Source organism: Corythoichthys intestinalis, chromosome 13 (genome assembly GCF_030265065.1).
Source record: "Corythoichthys intestinalis isolate RoL2023-P3 chromosome 13, ASM3026506v1, whole genome shotgun sequence".
In the NCBI taxonomy this organism is placed as follows: domain Eukaryota; kingdom Metazoa; phylum Chordata; class Actinopteri; order Syngnathiformes; family Syngnathidae; genus Corythoichthys; species Corythoichthys intestinalis.
In genome coordinates, this window is record NC_080407.1 from 20,740,001 (window position 1) to 20,758,863 (window position 18,863).

The 18,863-nt window shown below is 40.4% G+C and overlaps 2 protein-coding genes across 5 annotated transcripts in view; one reads left to right on the forward strand and one right to left on the reverse strand.

Annotated features, from left to right (window-relative positions):
* Positions 1-18,863, reverse strand: part of LOC130927852 (gastrula zinc finger protein XlCGF26.1-like) — a 56,018-nt gene that overhangs the window by 14,901 nt on the left and 22,254 nt on the right. The window lies entirely within an intron of this gene.
* On the forward strand, positions 2,212-18,447 carry LOC130927860 (gastrula zinc finger protein XlCGF57.1-like). 4 transcript variants are annotated; one of them, XM_057853954.1, is made up of 3 exons: positions 2,212-2,622; positions 8,914-9,051; positions 16,565-18,447. In XM_057853954.1, the coding sequence occupies exons 1-3, from the start codon at positions 2,487-2,489 to the stop codon at positions 17,989-17,991; spliced, it is 1,701 nt and encodes a 566-aa protein (XP_057709937.1). In that variant the 5' UTR covers positions 2,212-2,486; the 3' UTR covers positions 17,992-18,447. The 4 variants fall into 4 exon arrangements, with proteins under 4 accessions (XP_057709937.1, XP_057709940.1, XP_057709938.1 ...); XM_057853955.1 differs by lacking the exon at positions 2,212-2,622 and adding an exon at positions 4,473-4,609; XM_057853956.1 differs by lacking the exon at positions 2,212-2,622 and adding an exon at positions 4,758-4,784.

Sequence of the window (18,863 nt, forward strand, 5' to 3'; positions counted from 1 at the left end):
ATGCTGCTGCTTCTACCAGCCAACGCGGCATGCTTGCTGTCACGAAAATAAAAATAAATCGAAAGTTTAATTCTTAAATATGGAACGACCAACACATCATATTTACCTCTCGCTCTGTTGTATTTTTGTTTTTTATTATTAAGACGATCGTATTGAATTTTTGCACTGGTATTAATAAATAAAATAATCCGGTCAGCTCCCCTGTCGTCCCCGCATCTCAGATCGTCAAATGCTGACGAGAAATAATTGTTTGCTCTTTATGATGTCGCCTTTCTACTCTCATTAGTCTGTTAAGAAAAATGTAGACATATTGCGACATCTCCCGTGTCCGCGCGCTTTGTTTTGGGCGCTTGAGTAGCACATGATGGACGGATTGACATAATTTGTCAAACCAACCGACACCCTCTGACACGAAAAAAAAAAAAAAAAAAAAAAAAAAACTAAACACTAAACACTAAAAAAATTGACATGTATATACAGTTTCATTGCAAATCAGTATTATGGTGATCATACTAAATATTCTTTTTTTTTCTGTGCACATATGAGGTAAATATCGCTGCCATGAAGCCTCCATATAGTGACAGTTCTCTGCCCGCTTCACTGCCGTCACGCGACCGCAGCTCAGCTTTTGCTTGCCTGGTAGCTACGCGTGTTTTAAATTACTGTAAATTTGATAGTATATCGTCATAGGTACAGTCCCGAGTCTGTTGAGAAAAGTAGAAAACTAAACCATGCTCGCTAGATTTGTGCGGTGTTTTTGTCTGTTTGAGCAGCATTTGATAGGCTCCACGTTAACAAATATGTGACAAAGTCATTTCCTTTCATTTTATGACTCGTTCACCGCATAGTCATTACTGGAAAGTCAAGTTAGCAGCAAGCTAGGTCAGGAACCGGAGGACCGAATCACTGAACGGGAAGTGACAAAACTCAGTCTTTCCCCCTGCCTGCACGCTTGCTGCTTATTTGGCCACACGTGGAAATGAGTGACAGACGCCTTGATTCTGTTTCCGCTCCCTCCCCTGCACGCAATGAGGCTGGCGTCTGATTGGTCGTGTGCGATGTCAGAAGACGCTGCCGCTTGCTCAACGCCCTCCCACGCAGCGAACAAGCGCCACCAACTTCATAGAACGAATCAGTGCAGATGGTGATTAGTTCGGTCTCGTTCACCCAAACAATTCGTTCAAAAAGAACGAATCGTTCGCGACCGATACAACACTAACCCAGACCTGTTGTCCAGGTTCACACTGCCAAATAGCATGCAAATATGTATCTGGAGTATTCTCCTGACAGTTTGGACATTAATTGGATTGGGGAAAAACCCATTTTGTACGTATAAAATTAAGTTCTATGCAATCTATGCAGTATTTTAAATTGGATAAATTGCAGATTGCTATTTGTAGTAGAGGTAAATGTATTGTACCAGATTTGTGTCCAGCAACTATTATCGGATGTTACTGAAAAGTCGTTTCTCCATTTACCGATTGGTGAATATGTAGAATTGTTAGATGAGAATATTTTAATTCAAGTATTCTACATCATATTAAAATTAGAAAGCGAAACCAAATCAGTGGCGATAGAAAGCCACAAATGGGGTGGTGCGTGACAGCACTAATCAGGCATTTTGTGTCTTTAAACATTCGAATTGTAATGTGTAGTACTTGCAAGTCAAAAGTTAACTTACTCACCTGACATTTTGGGACTTGATGTTTGCTTGCTGGGCGACGTGTTTATCCCAGGCGCGTTATTTCTCTCTGTTAGCTGCTAAACTAGGCTAGGCTAAGCAGGCCTCGACGTTTCAACGTGCACCCAAACGACTCGAAGCAAAAGCGAGATTGAACGGATTATTGTCCAAAAATATCAGCCACCTTTCACTCGATTGCATTGCGTCGTGGGGCTTAGTGGATTGTCTTCAAAGCACCACTTTTCCAAAGCAATCGGACGGCTACTCCAGGCTCCAGCCACTCACATCCTTGACGTCATGATGCATGACGCACACGTACACGACCCGCTTGCTTTTTTTTTTTTTGCGTACTTTTCATTGTCCAACGTACGGAGCCCCTGGCCTAAGTATGCATCATGCATGTCGATAGAAATTAAACACGCCGAGTTTTGGCTCAAAGAAAACTTAAGTTGTAATTTGGGTTGTTCTTGTTTTTATTATTGAAATAGGCGGGTTTTACGATGTGATTGGGCTGGAGAGAGACTGTCTTTCCCATCATGCAATGCTGGTCGGAAATGAAAAAGACTGCCCAAGATGTAGCAGGTTTTTCATTGTGCACATATTGTTTTTCCTAGATTTCAGTCACTTGACTGAATCGAAGTCGCGACGACGTCTCCTCCATTAGCCACATTACGGACTCAAACATCAGTCTTCACGTCTGGGCACTCGTTGAAGTTTTTTCGCCTACTTTAGCCTAGCCTAGCTGGTCAACCGCTAACAAAACTGCAAGGCACGTCTTCAAGCGTTCAGAAATCAAGTGGGGAATATGTTCGCGATGACTACACTGGCTGCAGAAAAGTTCCAGGAGGAACTTTGTGGAGTAAAAGAGGAGCCCCCACGTCACCAAGACTCGACTATGTGCAAAATGATGCACGCAAAGGTTGTTCTTCACAGACTCGAAGGTTGGTTCACTTTTGATGATACGTATAGACCCTACTCACCTACGTCACAAAATGGGCGTGTCGCTGTTTCCGGCCGCCATACTGTACCTCTTTTTCAGACCTATTCTCATTGTTTTCAATTAGTCGAGCAAGTTATAGAGCAATTCATGGAAGCCCCGGTGTTATCTGACGCTGTAAACTCATTGGATCCGTTGCATAAAAGGCGTTACGTGGAAAAGCTTCAGTTTATCCATTCGCCAGATCCGTATTTCATGCCTAAATCGATGTTTTTCGACCCGCTGGCTTCGCCTGACATCTATCTTGTCCACACAAAATCAGCCTATTCTCACGAAAGTTTGAAAAACTTTAAGAGCTTGGAGGCTTATAAATGCTACGTTGCTGGTTGGGTGAAACACGTCCTCGTACACGAAAATTCGGCAGGAATCTTGTGCTCGGAAGGTGAGTTACGAAATTTTCAATTCAAAATCTTTTGTTCTTGCTAACATCCACTGTCAAGTCTAATGTATTTCATGTCATTTGTCAATGGAGCTAGGGCTTTTAATGTTTATATGGTTTAGCGATAGCACTCTAACTACATACATACGTGTATGTTGTCGGCGATTAGCCTAGCAATGATCTTAATTGTGGTTGTCAGCCCAAAACCCTCTAAATATATATTAAATGCATCTTACCAGATATAAAATGACTACTACATAATCTGTGGTAGTCGTTTGGAGCCCAGTTTTCTCGTCGAATTGCAGCAGTCAATCGCGGTCTCCTCTTCGGCTCTCTCGGAATACGGTAAAAATTCAAGTCTCTCCGTCTATCTTCTCTGTTTTTGCAACCGACCGCCACACACGACTTCACCATTTTGATTGTTTAATGTTAACGAGCAGAAAAACACGCCATAGTAGGAGGAATTTACGAAGCGCTAATGCATTAACATGACTAGTATGCGGACAACATGGCACGGGGGCGTGGCTGTGACGTCACGTGAGTAGGGTCTATAGACCCTACCCACGTGACGTCACAACTCCGCTCTCCTGAATGGTACCGCCCAATTGTCCGTCAAAACATAGTGTTAACCTGTTACGGCTACGTACATTCCTCCTATTTACGGCGTGTTTTTCTGCTCCTTAACATTAATAATCAAAATGGTGAAGGCGTGTGTGGCTGTTGGTTGCACTAACAGAGAAGATGGAAGGAGAGACTTGAAGTTTTACCGTATTCCGAGGGATCCAAAGAGGAGAGCGAAATGGACGGCTGCAATTCGACGTGAAAACTAGGCACCAAAAAATCACCACAGACTATGTAGTAGTCATTTTATATCCGGTAAGATGCATTTAAGATATACTTAGAGGGTTTTGGGCTGACAAATAACCACAATTAAGATCATTGCTAGGCTAATCGCTGACAACATACACGTATGTATGTAGTGAGAGTGCTATCGCTAAACCATACAGTATAAACATAAAAAGCCCTAACTGCATTGACAAATGACATGAAATAAATTACACTTGACAGTGGATGTTAGCGAGAATAAAAGATTTTGAATTGAAAATTTCGTAACTCACCTTTCCAAGCACAAGATAGATTCCTGCCGAATTTTCGTGGACGAGGACCTGTTTCACCCAACCAGCAACAAAGTATTTATAAGCCTCCAAGCTCTTGAAGTATTTCAAATTTTCGTGAGAATAGGCTGACTTTGTGTGGACAAGATAGTTGTAAATATCAGCGTAGCAGATGTCAGGCAGACAGGGCGAAGACAGTGGGTCGAAAAACATTGATTTGGGCATCAAATATGGATCTGGCGACTGTATAGAACGAAGCTTTTCCACATAACGCCTTTATGCAACACATCCAGTGAGTTTACGGCATCCGAAAGCACCGGGTCTTCCATGAAATGCATTTTAAATTCCTCGATCAATTGAAACCAATGCTAATACAGAGACAAAATGACGGACAAGGGGGCGGAACCATACAGCGAGCACGTGGTTTTGTGACGTCGGTGGGTAGGTCTATAGTTATCCCTCGCTACTTCGCGCTTCAAACTTCGCGCCCTCAGTCTATCGCAGATCCGTGTCACTGTCGCTCCCTCCCTCTCTCTTTGCTCTCTGATTCCCCAGGCAAGCACTGCGTGCATTGGAGTTGCTTATTGAAGTTAATCAAGGATTTGCAAAAAAGTAAGTGTGATTTTTGGATAGATGACTGATGACTTTGTCAAAGCAGAGCTGCCAACTGTTGTGGAATGAACAGTAGAAGGTAGCGACGTTAGCCTAAAGGTAACTCGAGGCACAACCCCGATCGTGTTGTTGAACGAACAGTAGAAGCTAGCGACGTTAGCTGAAAGCTAACTCTTGTCAATACCCGATCATAGTTTGCAAAACTTTTCTTTTATTCCAGGTTAATTGCCACGTTTACATGGAGCCAAATATTCCGAATTACAATCGGAATATTTGTTCAAACCGAATAAATGTGTTTCGTATAAACACCTCATTCGGAATGAACAGGCCCAAACCGAATGGAATTTCATTCCGATTCACAGGGGTGGAATATTCCTTTTCCCAAACCGATTAGAAGTAAAATTATATCATGTAAACAGGGAACTTGCTCCGTACTGACGTGGTGACGTCACTTGGTGACGTAAGTAACGTCACATGCAACATGGCTTCCAAGCACACGCACAGCGCACCCACACAACTTTTTAAATGAACGGCGTGTCATTCGGAAGTTTTGTTTCCACTCGAAAAGTTAGAACAGCAGCTGATCTGACGATCGATCTCCATGTTTTGCAACGTGACGCTTTGTTTTGATTAATCTGCGCATGTCAGACGGCAGTTGTCAAACGTCCTTTCGGAATAAAGGCAGACACATGTAAACGCTGGATCGGAATAGATGAAGTGACATGTAAACAGCTGATGTGAAATTTCCATTCGGAATGATTTGAATCGGTATGAATAAAAGTCAGCATGTAAACGTGGCTACTAGTAGGAGTTTTATTTACCTGACATGTTTCGGCGAACACTTCCGCCTTCGTCAGAGTTCGCAATAGGAAGTGTTCGCTGAAACATGTCAGATAAATAAAAGTTAACGTCACTAGCTTCTGCTGTTCATTCCACAACATGATCGGGGATTCGTCAAAACTTTTCTTTTATCCCAGTAAATAGTAGGTGGTTTATTTACCTGACATGATTCAACGAACACTTCCGCCTTCGTCAGAGGGTCCAAAGGCAGTGGTGTTCGCCGAAACATGTCAGGTAAATAAAACCTAACGTCGCTAGCTTCTACTGTTCATTCTACAACATGATCGGGGATTTGTCAAAACTTTTCTTTTATCCCAGGCAATAGTAGGTGGTTTATTTACCTGACATGCTTCAAATCATAAAAATAATAACAGCCTATATCTTACCAATCTTGTAATCTCGATGGGTCTTGTCTCCATTCCATGTCAGGGAGTCTGGGCACATTGTTTGCATCCTGATTAGCGTCTGGCTAATACATGTACGGTCCAACATAAAATTCCAAAATCCTCCTCTTCCTCCAACTCTTCAAAAACTTGGATCTCCTCCCTTGCGCTCGATCTATCGCTTATATCGCTGTTTGAATTATTGTTTGAAGGGCTTTGTATGGCGGCCGTATGGGGCGCTGCCATCGCTGTTCTCAGTGTGACGTATCACTTCCGGGTTCGTCCCCTTTCAGGCTCAAACTTCGGAAACGCGATTATTTTGTCAAATATACAACATATAAATTATTTTTTAATGCGTTACTTGTTGGACAATGTTTTGAACAACACAGAGTCAAAGCGGGATGAAAAGACAATATTTTCTTTTTTTTATCAAATCGCCGAATTTACCGACATGGTCAAAATTACGTCGGTCATCGTGAAGAATTTCGGTAACGGTAAATTTTCGGTCTACTGCCCGGCTGTGCTTCAAACAGAACTAGGCCTGCAAACAGGACTGAACGGGCCCTCGCAGTCTGGCGAAACTCTAATCACCTCATGAGAAGCTAACATGCTCCCACCTTGCTTTTTTTGGGGTGGATGAGAAATACATTCACGCACATAGGAGAAAAAAAACTCAATCGGAGAGAGTCCTACAAAAAAAGTAGGCGCTACTGAGCTGTGCAGCCATGCCCTTATTCAAAACGAAAATGAATCTTCTAATTGGGCCAATTCAATCAAGTGTGCCAAATTCCATGGCTCTATAAGCTGCCAGAGTCCCTGAAAAATATATTTGCATTTATTGGTGAACAAAGGGTTGTCACGGCAACAGTCAGAGACATAGGGACATGGGCCCTCAAATTGTAGTCTTACAAAAGGTCTTTTAACTACAATGACAAACCTGACAAGAAATGGACATGGATCAATAAAATGAGTGACTTTCGGTTACCGCAAGTTGGCAGTGTAGGGTTGATGCAAATTACCCCTACAGGACCCTTCAGGGTACGACTCTCACCAAACACAGGAAGTTTGGCGCAGATATGTTGTATGTCTGCCGAGTTATGACTGTCTAAAATTTTTGCCGAGACGAAATGAAGACGGTAATTTTCACTTTCCTGTTGGAGCCTCTGCTTCAACGAAACCTCAACATTTTTCATCAGGCACCTGAACACATGTCTTATGGCTCCTCTGATGCAGGTTTGAGGTCAATAGATTTTCTTCCCGTGGAGAAGGAGCCTGTCTCGTAAAAGAGGGCATTTTCTGTTCCCACGAGGGGGCGCCAGAAATAATTGGTCATATTTCAATGCAGTCATGTTCAGGCTGGGATACCTCACATACTTACCAGATATGAAATAGATAGTCATTTCTTAATTTGGTGTTTTGCTGAAAAAAATGACCGACTTTGGCACCCAGGCCAGTTCAGGTCCGTGGTGAGACAAAATGGCTAGTAATTTTCACTTTCCTGTTTGGACCCCTCCGCTTCAACAAAACCTCAGTATTTTTCATCAGTCACCTGAACATAAGTCTTTAGGCTCCCCGATGCAGGTTTGAGGTCAATAGATTTTTTTTTCCCTTGGAGGGGGAGCCTGTCTTGTTTTTTTTTAAAAAAAAAAAAGGGCATTTCCTGTTCCCACTAGGGGCGCCATGCCGAATAGGTAATATTTCAATACAGTTGTCCTCAGGCTGGGATACCTCACATACATGCCAGACATGAAAAACATTGAACGTTGTATCAGAGAGTTATTAATACTTTTCTGAATTTGGTGTTTTGCCCAAAAATGGCCGACTCTGGCACCCCGCCCAGGTCAGGCCCGTGAATGAAAACTCACCATTTTGACAACTTAAGATCTCATATGTCTCATGAACATTCTCACCAATTTTGAGGAGGATTCAACTAACTCCCTAGGCACCAAGTCTCAAATGTGCACCCTGTTAATCGATTAAAAGTTCACATTCAATCCAAAATACCTGATTTCTTGTCGGGTTAGGAATATGGGTGTAAATGACTTTTTGTAGCGGTTTTGGACAAGGTATAGACTCCCCAAATTTCATCGCTCTATGCTGAAAAACCCTAATGTTATAGGCCTTTTTTTTTTTAAATTCAAGGGGAAGCCACTGAGCCATTTTGTTACATTTTTTCTTAAAGTTGCAAAATTACCTAAATTTACGCAAAGCTGCGCGTATTTGCAAATTTTGGTGAGTTTTTGAGCATGTTTAGGCCTCCAAATTGGCCAGTTTCATTTGACAAGGAAAAAAATAACCTAATCATTTGCATTACAATAGGGCTGTCGCACGCTTAGTGCTCTGGCCCTAATTACATTCATTAACTTAAAATACCCTTCTGTGGATCTTTCTCCTGATTTTCCAACTCTGCGACGACGTAGTCAGGCACAAGCTTGCAAAAGGAGAACCGATGTGATTTTCAAAATAAAGAGTGTAAAGGAACAATTCCTATTTGATGTGATATTTCAGAAAACTTCTGGGAAATAGTGCGTAGATAATGAGCTAAATATATTTAGATAGGTGTGGTGCGCCACACCCTTCATTGACTGACACTGCTGCTATTTCGGTGTGCAAACACCCCTGCAATTACGGGCAACCATTAGAGGGCGACATACACAAATCTCTAGTCGGATTCGTAATTTGTTTTAACATTCATTAAATTTGTTCAATTTGTATTTCAATATTTTTTCATTCATTTAAACATTTATTTATTTCATTCTTGCACTCTTGTTCCCGTTGTAACTGCATAAAATGATTTTATCTGTCATTGGCTCATCAAACTCAATGGACGAGGTTTGAGTTTATCAAGTTTGAACAAGTTTGCAAATAAAGAAATAAGATTTGACCCGTGTGTTTGTGTCTTGCAGACCTAGATGTCAGTCAAGCCCATCGTCTTGAGCACCAGGAGTCTGCATACGTCAAGGGGGAGGAGGAAGAATCGCCATGCACCAAGGAGGAGGAAGCGTCGCCATACATCAAGGAGGAAGAGTCCGTTCACATTAAAGGTCATCCCAAGCATTGTTTTATTTTCTTTGACGAGGCAGAAATCAAATATGGTACCGTCTCATAAGTACGAAAATGTTTTTCAGTAAGCAGTAGTGGATTTGCTTTCTTAGTAGCTGTGCAATGGACTTGCGAACCGACGTAAGATTTGCGCCACGGCATCAACTTGACGATTGTTTGCAGATTGAAAGATTTCTTTCAATGTAAACAAATTTGCTTTGTTTGAAGTAGAACAGTGTAGAACAGACATATTTAGTAGCGCAAACAAGTTAGTAACGTTGTGTCAAAAACAGTGACGGCAAACATCTGGTCACTCCAACCACACCAAATCAAGTGGAACATTTACTCATAGGGGTGTGACATTAAAGGTGTGTGAAATTTCCGATTCGGCAGCTGAAGATTCGAGAACGATTTACAAACATCCATATTCCGATTAGAGCTGAAACGAATACTCGAGCAACTCGAGTAACTCGAGTTTGAAAACTGTTCCTAGTAATTTTATTCACCTCGAGTAATCGTTTATTTTGACAGCTCTAAGCATCACGTTTTGCTCGGACTACTTTAAATGCGGGACAACGCGCTGATGTCACGTGCGTAGAGGAAGAAGCAAAAAAATAAAAATAAAAAACTTACATCAGCCGACAGCAGCAACAAACAACGCTGACGTTGCTAAATACTAGCCCGCACGATGCTAGTTGATAGTTAGGTAGCATCTGATGAGTCTCATAGAGATCACATGTATGTTGAACTAGATGCGAAGTGACAGACTCGGCCGCGTCTGGGCAGCATTAGTAAACAGCCGCCATCTTAAAGCAGTAGAGCGCTAAGCGCTAATACATAAGATTAACGTTTAGCTCACGTAACGTTAGCCCTGCGGAGGGCTAGGTTTCTATTAATTATGACCACTGTCGATGCGTGTCTAATGTGTCTTACATACAGGCTTTAACATAACATAGCGTTGTGGAGTGATGAGGGTGTAAAATAAAAACTCAATAATGCTAACTATCAATTTTAGCTCAAAAGTCATTGCTGGATAAAACACCAAGTAGCACTGGTTCCTAATGTGCTCCAATACAGCCTGTATCATACATTTATTTTAAACACTGCAAAAACTCAAAATCCTATCAGGACTTACAGTTTAGACTAACTTAAAACTTAACTAGACCTTAAAAATGGCTTGACACAAATAGAAATTCAATTGACACACGTGATAAAAAAATTCTAACTTTTAAGTGATGTGTGTTATCAAGCGTAACGGCATTTTTAGGTATATATATATATATATATATTTTTTTTTAAATAAGATCTAATGGTTTTTTGAGTGAAAGCAGTGAATTAGTCTTTTTTTTTAATTGTAGTTACATCTGAGATGCAATTGTTGGCTGTTTTCAACAATATACAGGACTGTCTCAGATAATTAGAATATTGTGATAAAGTTCTTTACTTTCTGTAATGCAATTAAAAAAACAAAAATGTCATACATTCTGGATTCATTACACATCAACTGAACTATTTCAAGCCTTTTATTATTTGAATATTGCTGATTTTGGCTTACAGCTTAAGAAACCTCAAAAATCCTATATCAAAAAATTAGAATACTTCCTCAGACCAAGTAAAAAAATAATTTTATAACAGCAAAACTAAATCAAACATTTGAAAATGTCCATTGATGCACTCAGTACTTGGTTGGGAATCCTTTTGCACGGATTACTGCATCAATCCGGCGTGGCATGGAGGCAATCAGCCTGTGGCATTGCTGAGGTGTTATTGATGCCCAGGATGCTTCGATAGCGGCCTTCAGCTCATTTGCATTTGTAGGTCTGGTGTCTTTCACCTTCTTCTTAACTATACCCCACAAATTCTCGATGGGGTTCAGGTCAGGGGAATTAGCAGGCCAATCAAGGACAGTGATGCCATGGTCAGTGCACCAGTTACTGGTGGTTTTGGCACTGTGGGCAGGTGCCAGATCATGCTGGAAAATGAAATCCTCATCTCCATAGAGCTTTTCAGCAGATGGAAGCATGTAGTGCTCTAAAATCTCTTGGTACACAGTTGCATTTACTCTGGACTTGATGAAACACAGTGGACCAACACCAGCAGCTGACATGGCTCCCCAAACCATTGCTGACTGTGGGAACTTCACACTGGATTTCAAGCAACTTGGATTTTGCTCCTCTCCAGCCTTTCTCCAGACTCTGGCGCCTTGACTTCCAAATGAAATGTAAAACTTGCTTTCGTCTGAAAAGAGGACTTTGGACCACTCTGCAACTGTCCAGTGCTTCTTCTCCATAGCCCAAGTCAGACGCTTCTTCCGTTGTCTTGAGTTCAGAAGTGGCTTGACCATGGGAATACGGCTATTGTAGCCCATTTCCCGGACACGTCTGTGAACTGTGGCTTTTGATACCTGGACTCCAGCTTCAGCCCACTGTCTTTGAAGCTCCCCCAAATTCTGGAAGCGGCTCTTCTTCACAATTTTGTTAAGGCTGCGGTCATGTCTCTTGGTTGTGCAGCGTTTCCGGCCACATTTTTCCCTTCCAACAGACTTTTTGTGGATATGCTTTGAAACTGCACTCTGTGAACAGCCTGCTCTTTGAGAAATTTCTTTTTGTGTCTTACCCTCCTGATGGAGGGTATCAATGATGGTCCTCTGGACAGCAGTCAGATCAGCAGTCTTCCCCATACTTGTGATTTAGTTTACTGAACCAAGCTGAGTGTTTTTAAGGCTCAGGAAACCCTCGCAGGTGTTTCGAGTTAATTAGATGATTCAGGTGATTAGTTGAATAGCCTACTTGTATACTTTTTCATGATATTCTAATATTTTGAGATAGGATTTTTGAGTTTTCTTAAGCTGTAAGCCAAATTCAGCAATATTAAAATAATAAAAGGCTTGAAATAGTTCAGTTGATGTGTAATGAATCCAGAATGTATGACATTTTTGTTTTTTTAATTGCATTACAGAAAGTAAAGAACTTTATCACAATATTCTAATTATCTGAGACAGTCCTGTACATCGATAATAAAGACATTGATTGACTGAAAATGGTTCAAGATTAGATGAAATGTCTTGTTTTCTCATGTATATTTATAATTGCTCTTCACCTAAAAATATATTTGTTTTATCCGATTACTCGATTAATCGATAGAATTTTCAGTCGATTACTCGATTACTAAAATATTCGATAGCTAATACCTAATTCCGATTATTTAAATATTCTAAGTAAAGCGGAACTAACACACAGTGCGGTCTTCGGGATGCAATGAGGACACGAATTTTGTTGTTACAAGGAAACACTACATACATAAGTACATACATATAAACAAAAATAGTATGTCATTCTTTTTTATCGCAGATTTTGATCACAATAAGACATTTGGACAACATGATTCAATTCCTTGTTTTATTTAAAACGATGTGCAAAACAGGTCAATAAATCACAATTAATAAAATGATTAGAAAAATATTAATGAAGGATGAGCATGCAAGTAATGTGTTATCAGACAGCAGAGCTTAAAGTGCCTACTGCAGGATAAAAAAAAAAAAAGTCTTAAATAGCATTATCATATGAATTAGAATCATATTTTGAGACAATTCGACTAAATACAACAATTTGGCAACGCACAGATGAAGAGAAATTGGTCTTTTAATCTGCCGTTTAGCCACGCATACCATTTTAGGGCTAGCGCGTCCCCAACAGGAGGATGACGTCAGCAGGGTCATGGTTTCACCTGATTTAGGATTCAGCCCATTGAGGGGGAATTATTCAGAACGAGGAACATGCGACGAAGAGAGCAGCAAAATGTCATTGTTTCAGTCTCTCTACTTCAATATTTTACAGGATATTCTTTTTATTGAAGTATTTTTCCCCAATTGCGAAATAAATGGTATGGTAAGGCATGTGCCGGTATGATATTTTGACGGTACGATAACCGTGAGCAAAAATACCGCGGTATCACGGTATTGCAATTATAGCTCCAAAAATTTTTGAGATGTATCGGTTAAAAAAAAAAAAACTTTTTTCCATTGAACAGGATTTTTTTTTTTCAGACCATAGTTGCAAATTGGAACATGAATATATTGTTAAAATAAATAATCAAGAAAAAAATATTTTAAATAAAATTAAACTAAATATAATTTATAGACTATACTCACAGCCACAGCTCAAGTTGCTCAAGATTAGAGCAAGAACAAAATCATTTCTATAAAAAAGTAAAAACACTTCTGAATAAAAATTTTTAGAAATTTATACTGCATGACTTTTTTTTTTGAGGGTGGAAAAGCTTAAGTGAAGTTTCGCCATTTTCAGCCACTGTGTCAACTAGAGGTGTGCAAAATTTCCGATTCTTAGATTATTCGCGATTCGGCCGTGGAAGATTCGAGAACGATTCACAAACATCCAAATTCCGATTATTGTAATATGCGAAGTAAAGCGGAAGTACACAACACTCAGCGCGCCGCACGGTCTTCGGGACGGAACGGAGCGAGAGTAGCTAAACATCATGCTTCCCATTACCCGGCCCCTCGGGTAATGCCCAATGCTCAACTCACGGCTCTAGCTCAACTCATGCAACGAGATAAAAAAACACAACAACATACCTGACTGCTGCCGAAAAGCTGCTACAGTTACTTCCATATAATGTTACGGTGGATATAATTTATATAGGACTAGATGCAATACAGATTTGGTAGCGTTAGCAGCACATCTACAAAAAGCTAGATGCGGGCGTTATAAACGGCTGCCATCTTAAAGCAGTACACTTCCCTGCAAGGCTGTTGTAGCGAACCTTCCAAGCAAACCTAATTAACTTTTTATCTAAAATACTCCTAAATCGGTAAAATATTGACTTGAATCTATCTTTAAAATAGTTTTTAAACTTTCACATGTCGAAAGTAGACAAAAGGGAAATTATGGATTAACGGGAGCAATTTTTACAAATTTAACGGTTGATTCACAGCATTAAATTAATTGAATGTAGTTTAAAGCTGCTGATACAGAATGGGGACTGGAGTTTTTTTATTTAATGTTAATTTTGTATATTTGTTTACTGCTATATGTTAACTTGATACTGAAATAGTAGTATGGTTTAGCCTGAGAGTATTTTTGAACAATTTTGGAACTAATGTACAAAACATTAAAAAAAAATTTTAAAAAAGAAAAAAAAAGGAGGGGGGTGCATCAATAATCGTTTTATAATCGAATCGGAGCCTCTGAATCGTAATTGTAATCGAATCGTTAGTTGCCCAAAGATTCCCAGCTCTAGTGTCAACTCTAGTCTACATGATGTCATGCCTTTGTGTTAAAAAGAACATAAAGAATTCATAAGTTACTTAAAAATGTATAAGTTAGTTAAAATGTCAATATTGTTGTGGAAAGGTTTCATCTAAAAAATAAAATTAAAAAAAATAAAAAACATTGGGAGTGAGACCTCACCTTGATCCAGCGATCGTGGATTTGTGCTTAGGGCAAGATCATCTTTCGCAATTAGCAATCTTTGACGCTATCACTTTTTCCCCTTCATTCAAGCGACTCAAGCTTGTTTTCTCACTCTGCGGCTGTCAAACTCAACGAAGTTGCTCTCCCAGGTAAGCCTAGGCTAACAATCATCTTTGTAAGCTTTTAGTTAGTTTTTATATTGAATTTGAAAGGAAAATGTGTTTTGTTTTTGGCGAACTTTTTCCATGGTGCTAATCTGTTACTGTGCTACTCACATGGAAAAATCTAATTGTACAACATTTTAAATGTATTCATTTTGTATATTAAACTTACCACGATTTGAGAGCTCAATAAATTGAAGAACAGTACGCCTTATATTTGGAGTATTAGTTTTTGGGTTAGCTGGCTGGCTAGCCGATAGCGTCACTTTCACACACAGCAACAAAGGGGAGGGGGTGAGCGCTGCTGCGCCAAGCAGCTTCTGGCTGCATTTTTGACACAAGAAAAATAGCGAATACCGTACTACGGTCTGACGGAAAATTTTATTGGTTTTGAAACCGCGACGTTTTCACACCACGGTAAACCGTGAAACCGGTTACCGGCACATGCCTAGGTATGGTCATGACAAATAAGTCTTGAGCTAAATGGAATGTGACATATTAAAAATGGATTTATTCAGTACGACATGGCAAAATTACCCCATAATGATCAGAACTGTCCACTTCTTGCACCTCCCAAACTATATTTTATGCCACCGGAGTTAGGCTTTTGTCATTTCTCTCCCCCCCCGGCTTCGGAGAGTGGAAACAAACCAGGAGGCGTGACAGCTAGCTGACCAAAGCACACGGTCCCAGTTGAAGCCTTGGACCATGTGTATTTTTGTGTGAGACCAAGATTGAGATTTTTGGCAACAAACACTCTAAGTGGGTCTGGCGTGCCACGAAAGATGTGCATGCTGAAAAGCACCTCATACCCACTGTGAAGTATGGGGGTGGGTCAGTGATTCTGTGGGGCTGTTTCGCTTCCAAAGGCCCTGGGAACCTTGTTAGGGTGCATGGCATCATGAATGCTTTGAAATACCAGGACATTTTAAATCAAAATCTGTTGCCCTCTGCCCGAAAGCTGAAGATGGGTCATCACTGGGTCTTTAAGTAAGACAATGACCCTAAACATATGGCCAAATCTACACAAAAATGGTTCACCAGACACAAAATCAAGCTCCTCCCATGGCCATCTCAGTCCCCAGACCTTGTTTTGTTGGCAAAAGGGGGTTGTAAAAAATATTAACACCAGGGGTGCTAATAATTGTGACACACATTATTTGATGTCAAATAGTTTTTTCTTTATGTGGGATTTTTTTCCCCCACTGAATGAATGCACTTGTATTGAAGGTTGGATTTTTCTCTTTTTTCCCATTAAGGTCCCATATTATTTGAATTTAAAAAAAAAATTAGAAGTCAAAAAACACATCTTTTTCAGGGGTGCCAATAATTATGGAGGGCACTAGTTATTTGAAAAATACAATTTACGATAAATTTAAATATAAAGAAACAAACTCAATTGAACTGAATACCCTAATTTTCGCACTATAAGGCGCACCTGACTATAAGCCGCAGTCCACCAAATTTGGCACAAAAATGTTTTCATAGATAAGCCGCACTGGACTATAAGCTGCAGCTGTCCTCACTGTATCATGTATCATATATCAGGCTGAATGACTACAGCACAAAAAAAAACTGCGTGCACAACTATCAAATGTCATGCATTGTGAACATATGACAGCTACGATGGCACATTTTCATGTTGTCGTCTCGTCAGATGTAAATTGGCAATCTTTTCGTCACGTTAAAGTCATCAAAGAGGCGTTTTCAGCCCGTCATCGTGACGTCATTGTCATGAAAAAAATGTTCATGAACGAAATGTTTTCGTTGTCCTCATCTTTGACAAAAACAACACCGTTTGATACCTGAAAATACTTCCAAACCGCGGACATGTTGGCTGTGAGCCAGGCACAAAGAAAAGACTGGCCGATTACACGGTGGTTGTCTCTAAAATATATCAGTGGTTTTCTTGTGTCTTGCAGGTTTCAGGAAATATATTGGTGCTGAGCCAGAATCTCCTGGCGTTAAAATGGATGTTGAGCTCCTCCAAATCAAAGAGGAGGAGGAGCCAGTGCCCTGTCTACAACAGAAGGAGAGAGAAAAGCAACTTCAAATCAAAAAGGAGGAGGAGGAGGAGCTGCCATATGGTAAAGAGGAGGAAGGTATCACCAGTTTGACTGGTGAGCCCTTGAAGAGTGAAGATGGGCCGACAGAGACAGGCACAGGGGCGCAGCTTCCAAGGGGCAGCAGTACAACAGAAGGATTGCAAGCGGACATCTACATTGCTCCATCAGACAGAGATGGCGCCACATCACACTCACCTTACAATGATGATGGTCATAAGAAGTCTCACGGTGACGACAAACTCTGCAAATGCTCTCAGTGTGGGAAAACCTTTGCGACGAAGCAAACTTGTCGTGCACATATGAGGAGGCACACTGGTGAAAAATCTTTTGCCTGCTCAGTTTGTAATCAAAGATTCAGGCACAACAGCAACTTGATATACCACACAAGAACCCACACTGGTGAAAAACCTTTTTTTTGCTCACTTTGTGGTCAAAGATTCGCTCAAAAGCAAAACTTACAAAGTCACGAACGAACCCACACTGGTGAAAAACCTTTTTCCTGCTCAGTTTGTGGTCAAAGATTCACTCAAAAAAATACCTTGAAAATACACACAAGAATCCACACTGGCGAAAAACCTTTTTCCTGCTCAGTTTGTGGAAAAAGTTTTGTTCAGGCGGGAGATTTAACAAAACACACAAGAACCCACACTGGCGAAAAACCTTTTTCCTGCTCAGTTTGTGGAAAAGGTTTTGTTCAGGCAGGAGATTTAACAAAACACACAAGAACCCACACCGGTGAAAAACCTTTTGCCTGCCCAGTTTGTGGTCAAAGATTCAGTTGCAGTAGCACCTTGAAAAAACACACTAGAACCCACAGTGGCGAAAAACCTTTTTCTTGCTTGGTTTGTGATCAAAGATTTGTTGAGAAGCAACACTTAAAACAACACATTAGAACCCACACTGGCGAAAAACCTTTTTCTTGCTCAGTTTGTGGTCAAAGATTCAGTCATAAGCAAAACTTACTAAGTCACGAACGAACCCACACTGGTGAAAAACCTTTTTCCTGCCCGGTTTGTGGTCAAAGATTCACTCAAAAAAATAACTTGAAAATACACACTAGAATCCACACTGGCGAAAAACCTTTTTCCTGCTCAGTTTGTGGTCAAAGATTCACTCAAAAAAATAGCTTGAAAATACACACAAGAACCCACACTGGCGAAAAACCTTTTTCCTGCTCAGTTTGTGGAAAAGGTTTTATTCAGGCGGGAGATTTAACAAAACACACAAGAACCCACACTGGCAAAAAACCTTTTTCCGGTTCAAACATTCACTCAAAAAAATAGCTTGAAAATACACACAAGGACCCACACTGGCGAAAAAGCTTTTTCCTGTTCGGTTTGTGATCAAAGATTCACTCAAAAAATTGCTTGAAAATACACACAAGAATCCACACCGGATAAAAACCTTTTTCCTGCTCAGTTTGTGATCAGAGATTCACTCTGAAGGATCAAATTAAGAGAAATGTGTATTGGTGTAAGAAGCAGTGGCCAATTACTGTTTTTGCCTGTCATCCATGCCGGATTCATCAGATTTTGCATGCAGGACAATTGTATTCTGTAGAGCTTCCTCAAATCCTGTTGAGCGTTGGCACTTTTGGTGCTTTGCATGTGCTTTGACCGATCCTTAAATGATGTGCATCCACACTATTGCCAAAAATATTGGCTCTCCTGATGTAAGTCTCAAGTGCCATTATATACAGTGCCTTGCAAAAGTATTCGGCCCCCTTGAATCTTGCAACCTTTCGCCACATTTCAGGCTTCAAACATAAAGATATGAAATTTAATTTTTTTTTCAAGAGTCAACAACAAGTGGGACACAATCGTGAAGTGGAACAACATTTATTGGATAATTTAAACTTTTTTAACAAATAAAAAACTGAAAAGTGGGGCGTGCAATATTATTCGGCCCCTTGACTTTCAGTGCAGCAAACTCACTCCAGAAGTTCAGTGAGGATCTCTGAATGATCCAATGTTGTCCTAAATGACCGATGATGATAAATAGAATCCACCTGTGTGTAGTCAAGTCTCCGTATAAATGCACCTGCTGTGTGATAGTCTCACGGTTCTGTTTAAAGTGCAGAGAGCATTATGAAAACCAAGGAACACACCAGGCAGGTCCGAGATACTGTTGTGGAGAAGTTTAAAGCCGGATTTGG

Bases quoted from the DNA above. Each gene is read 5' to 3' on its own strand.
- LOC130927860 (XM_057853954.1), top strand. From the start codon at position 2,487: ATGTTCGCGATGACTACACTGGCTGCAGAAAAGTTCCAGGAGGAACTT. The intron at 2,623-8,913 runs GTTGGTTCACTT...TGTGTCTTGCAG, and splicing joins TGTTCTTCACAGACTCGAAG to ACCTAGATGTCAGTCAAGCC. The intron at 9,052-16,564 runs GTCATCCCAAGC...TGTGTCTTGCAG, and splicing joins AGAGTCCGTTCACATTAAAG to GTTTCAGGAAATATATTGGT.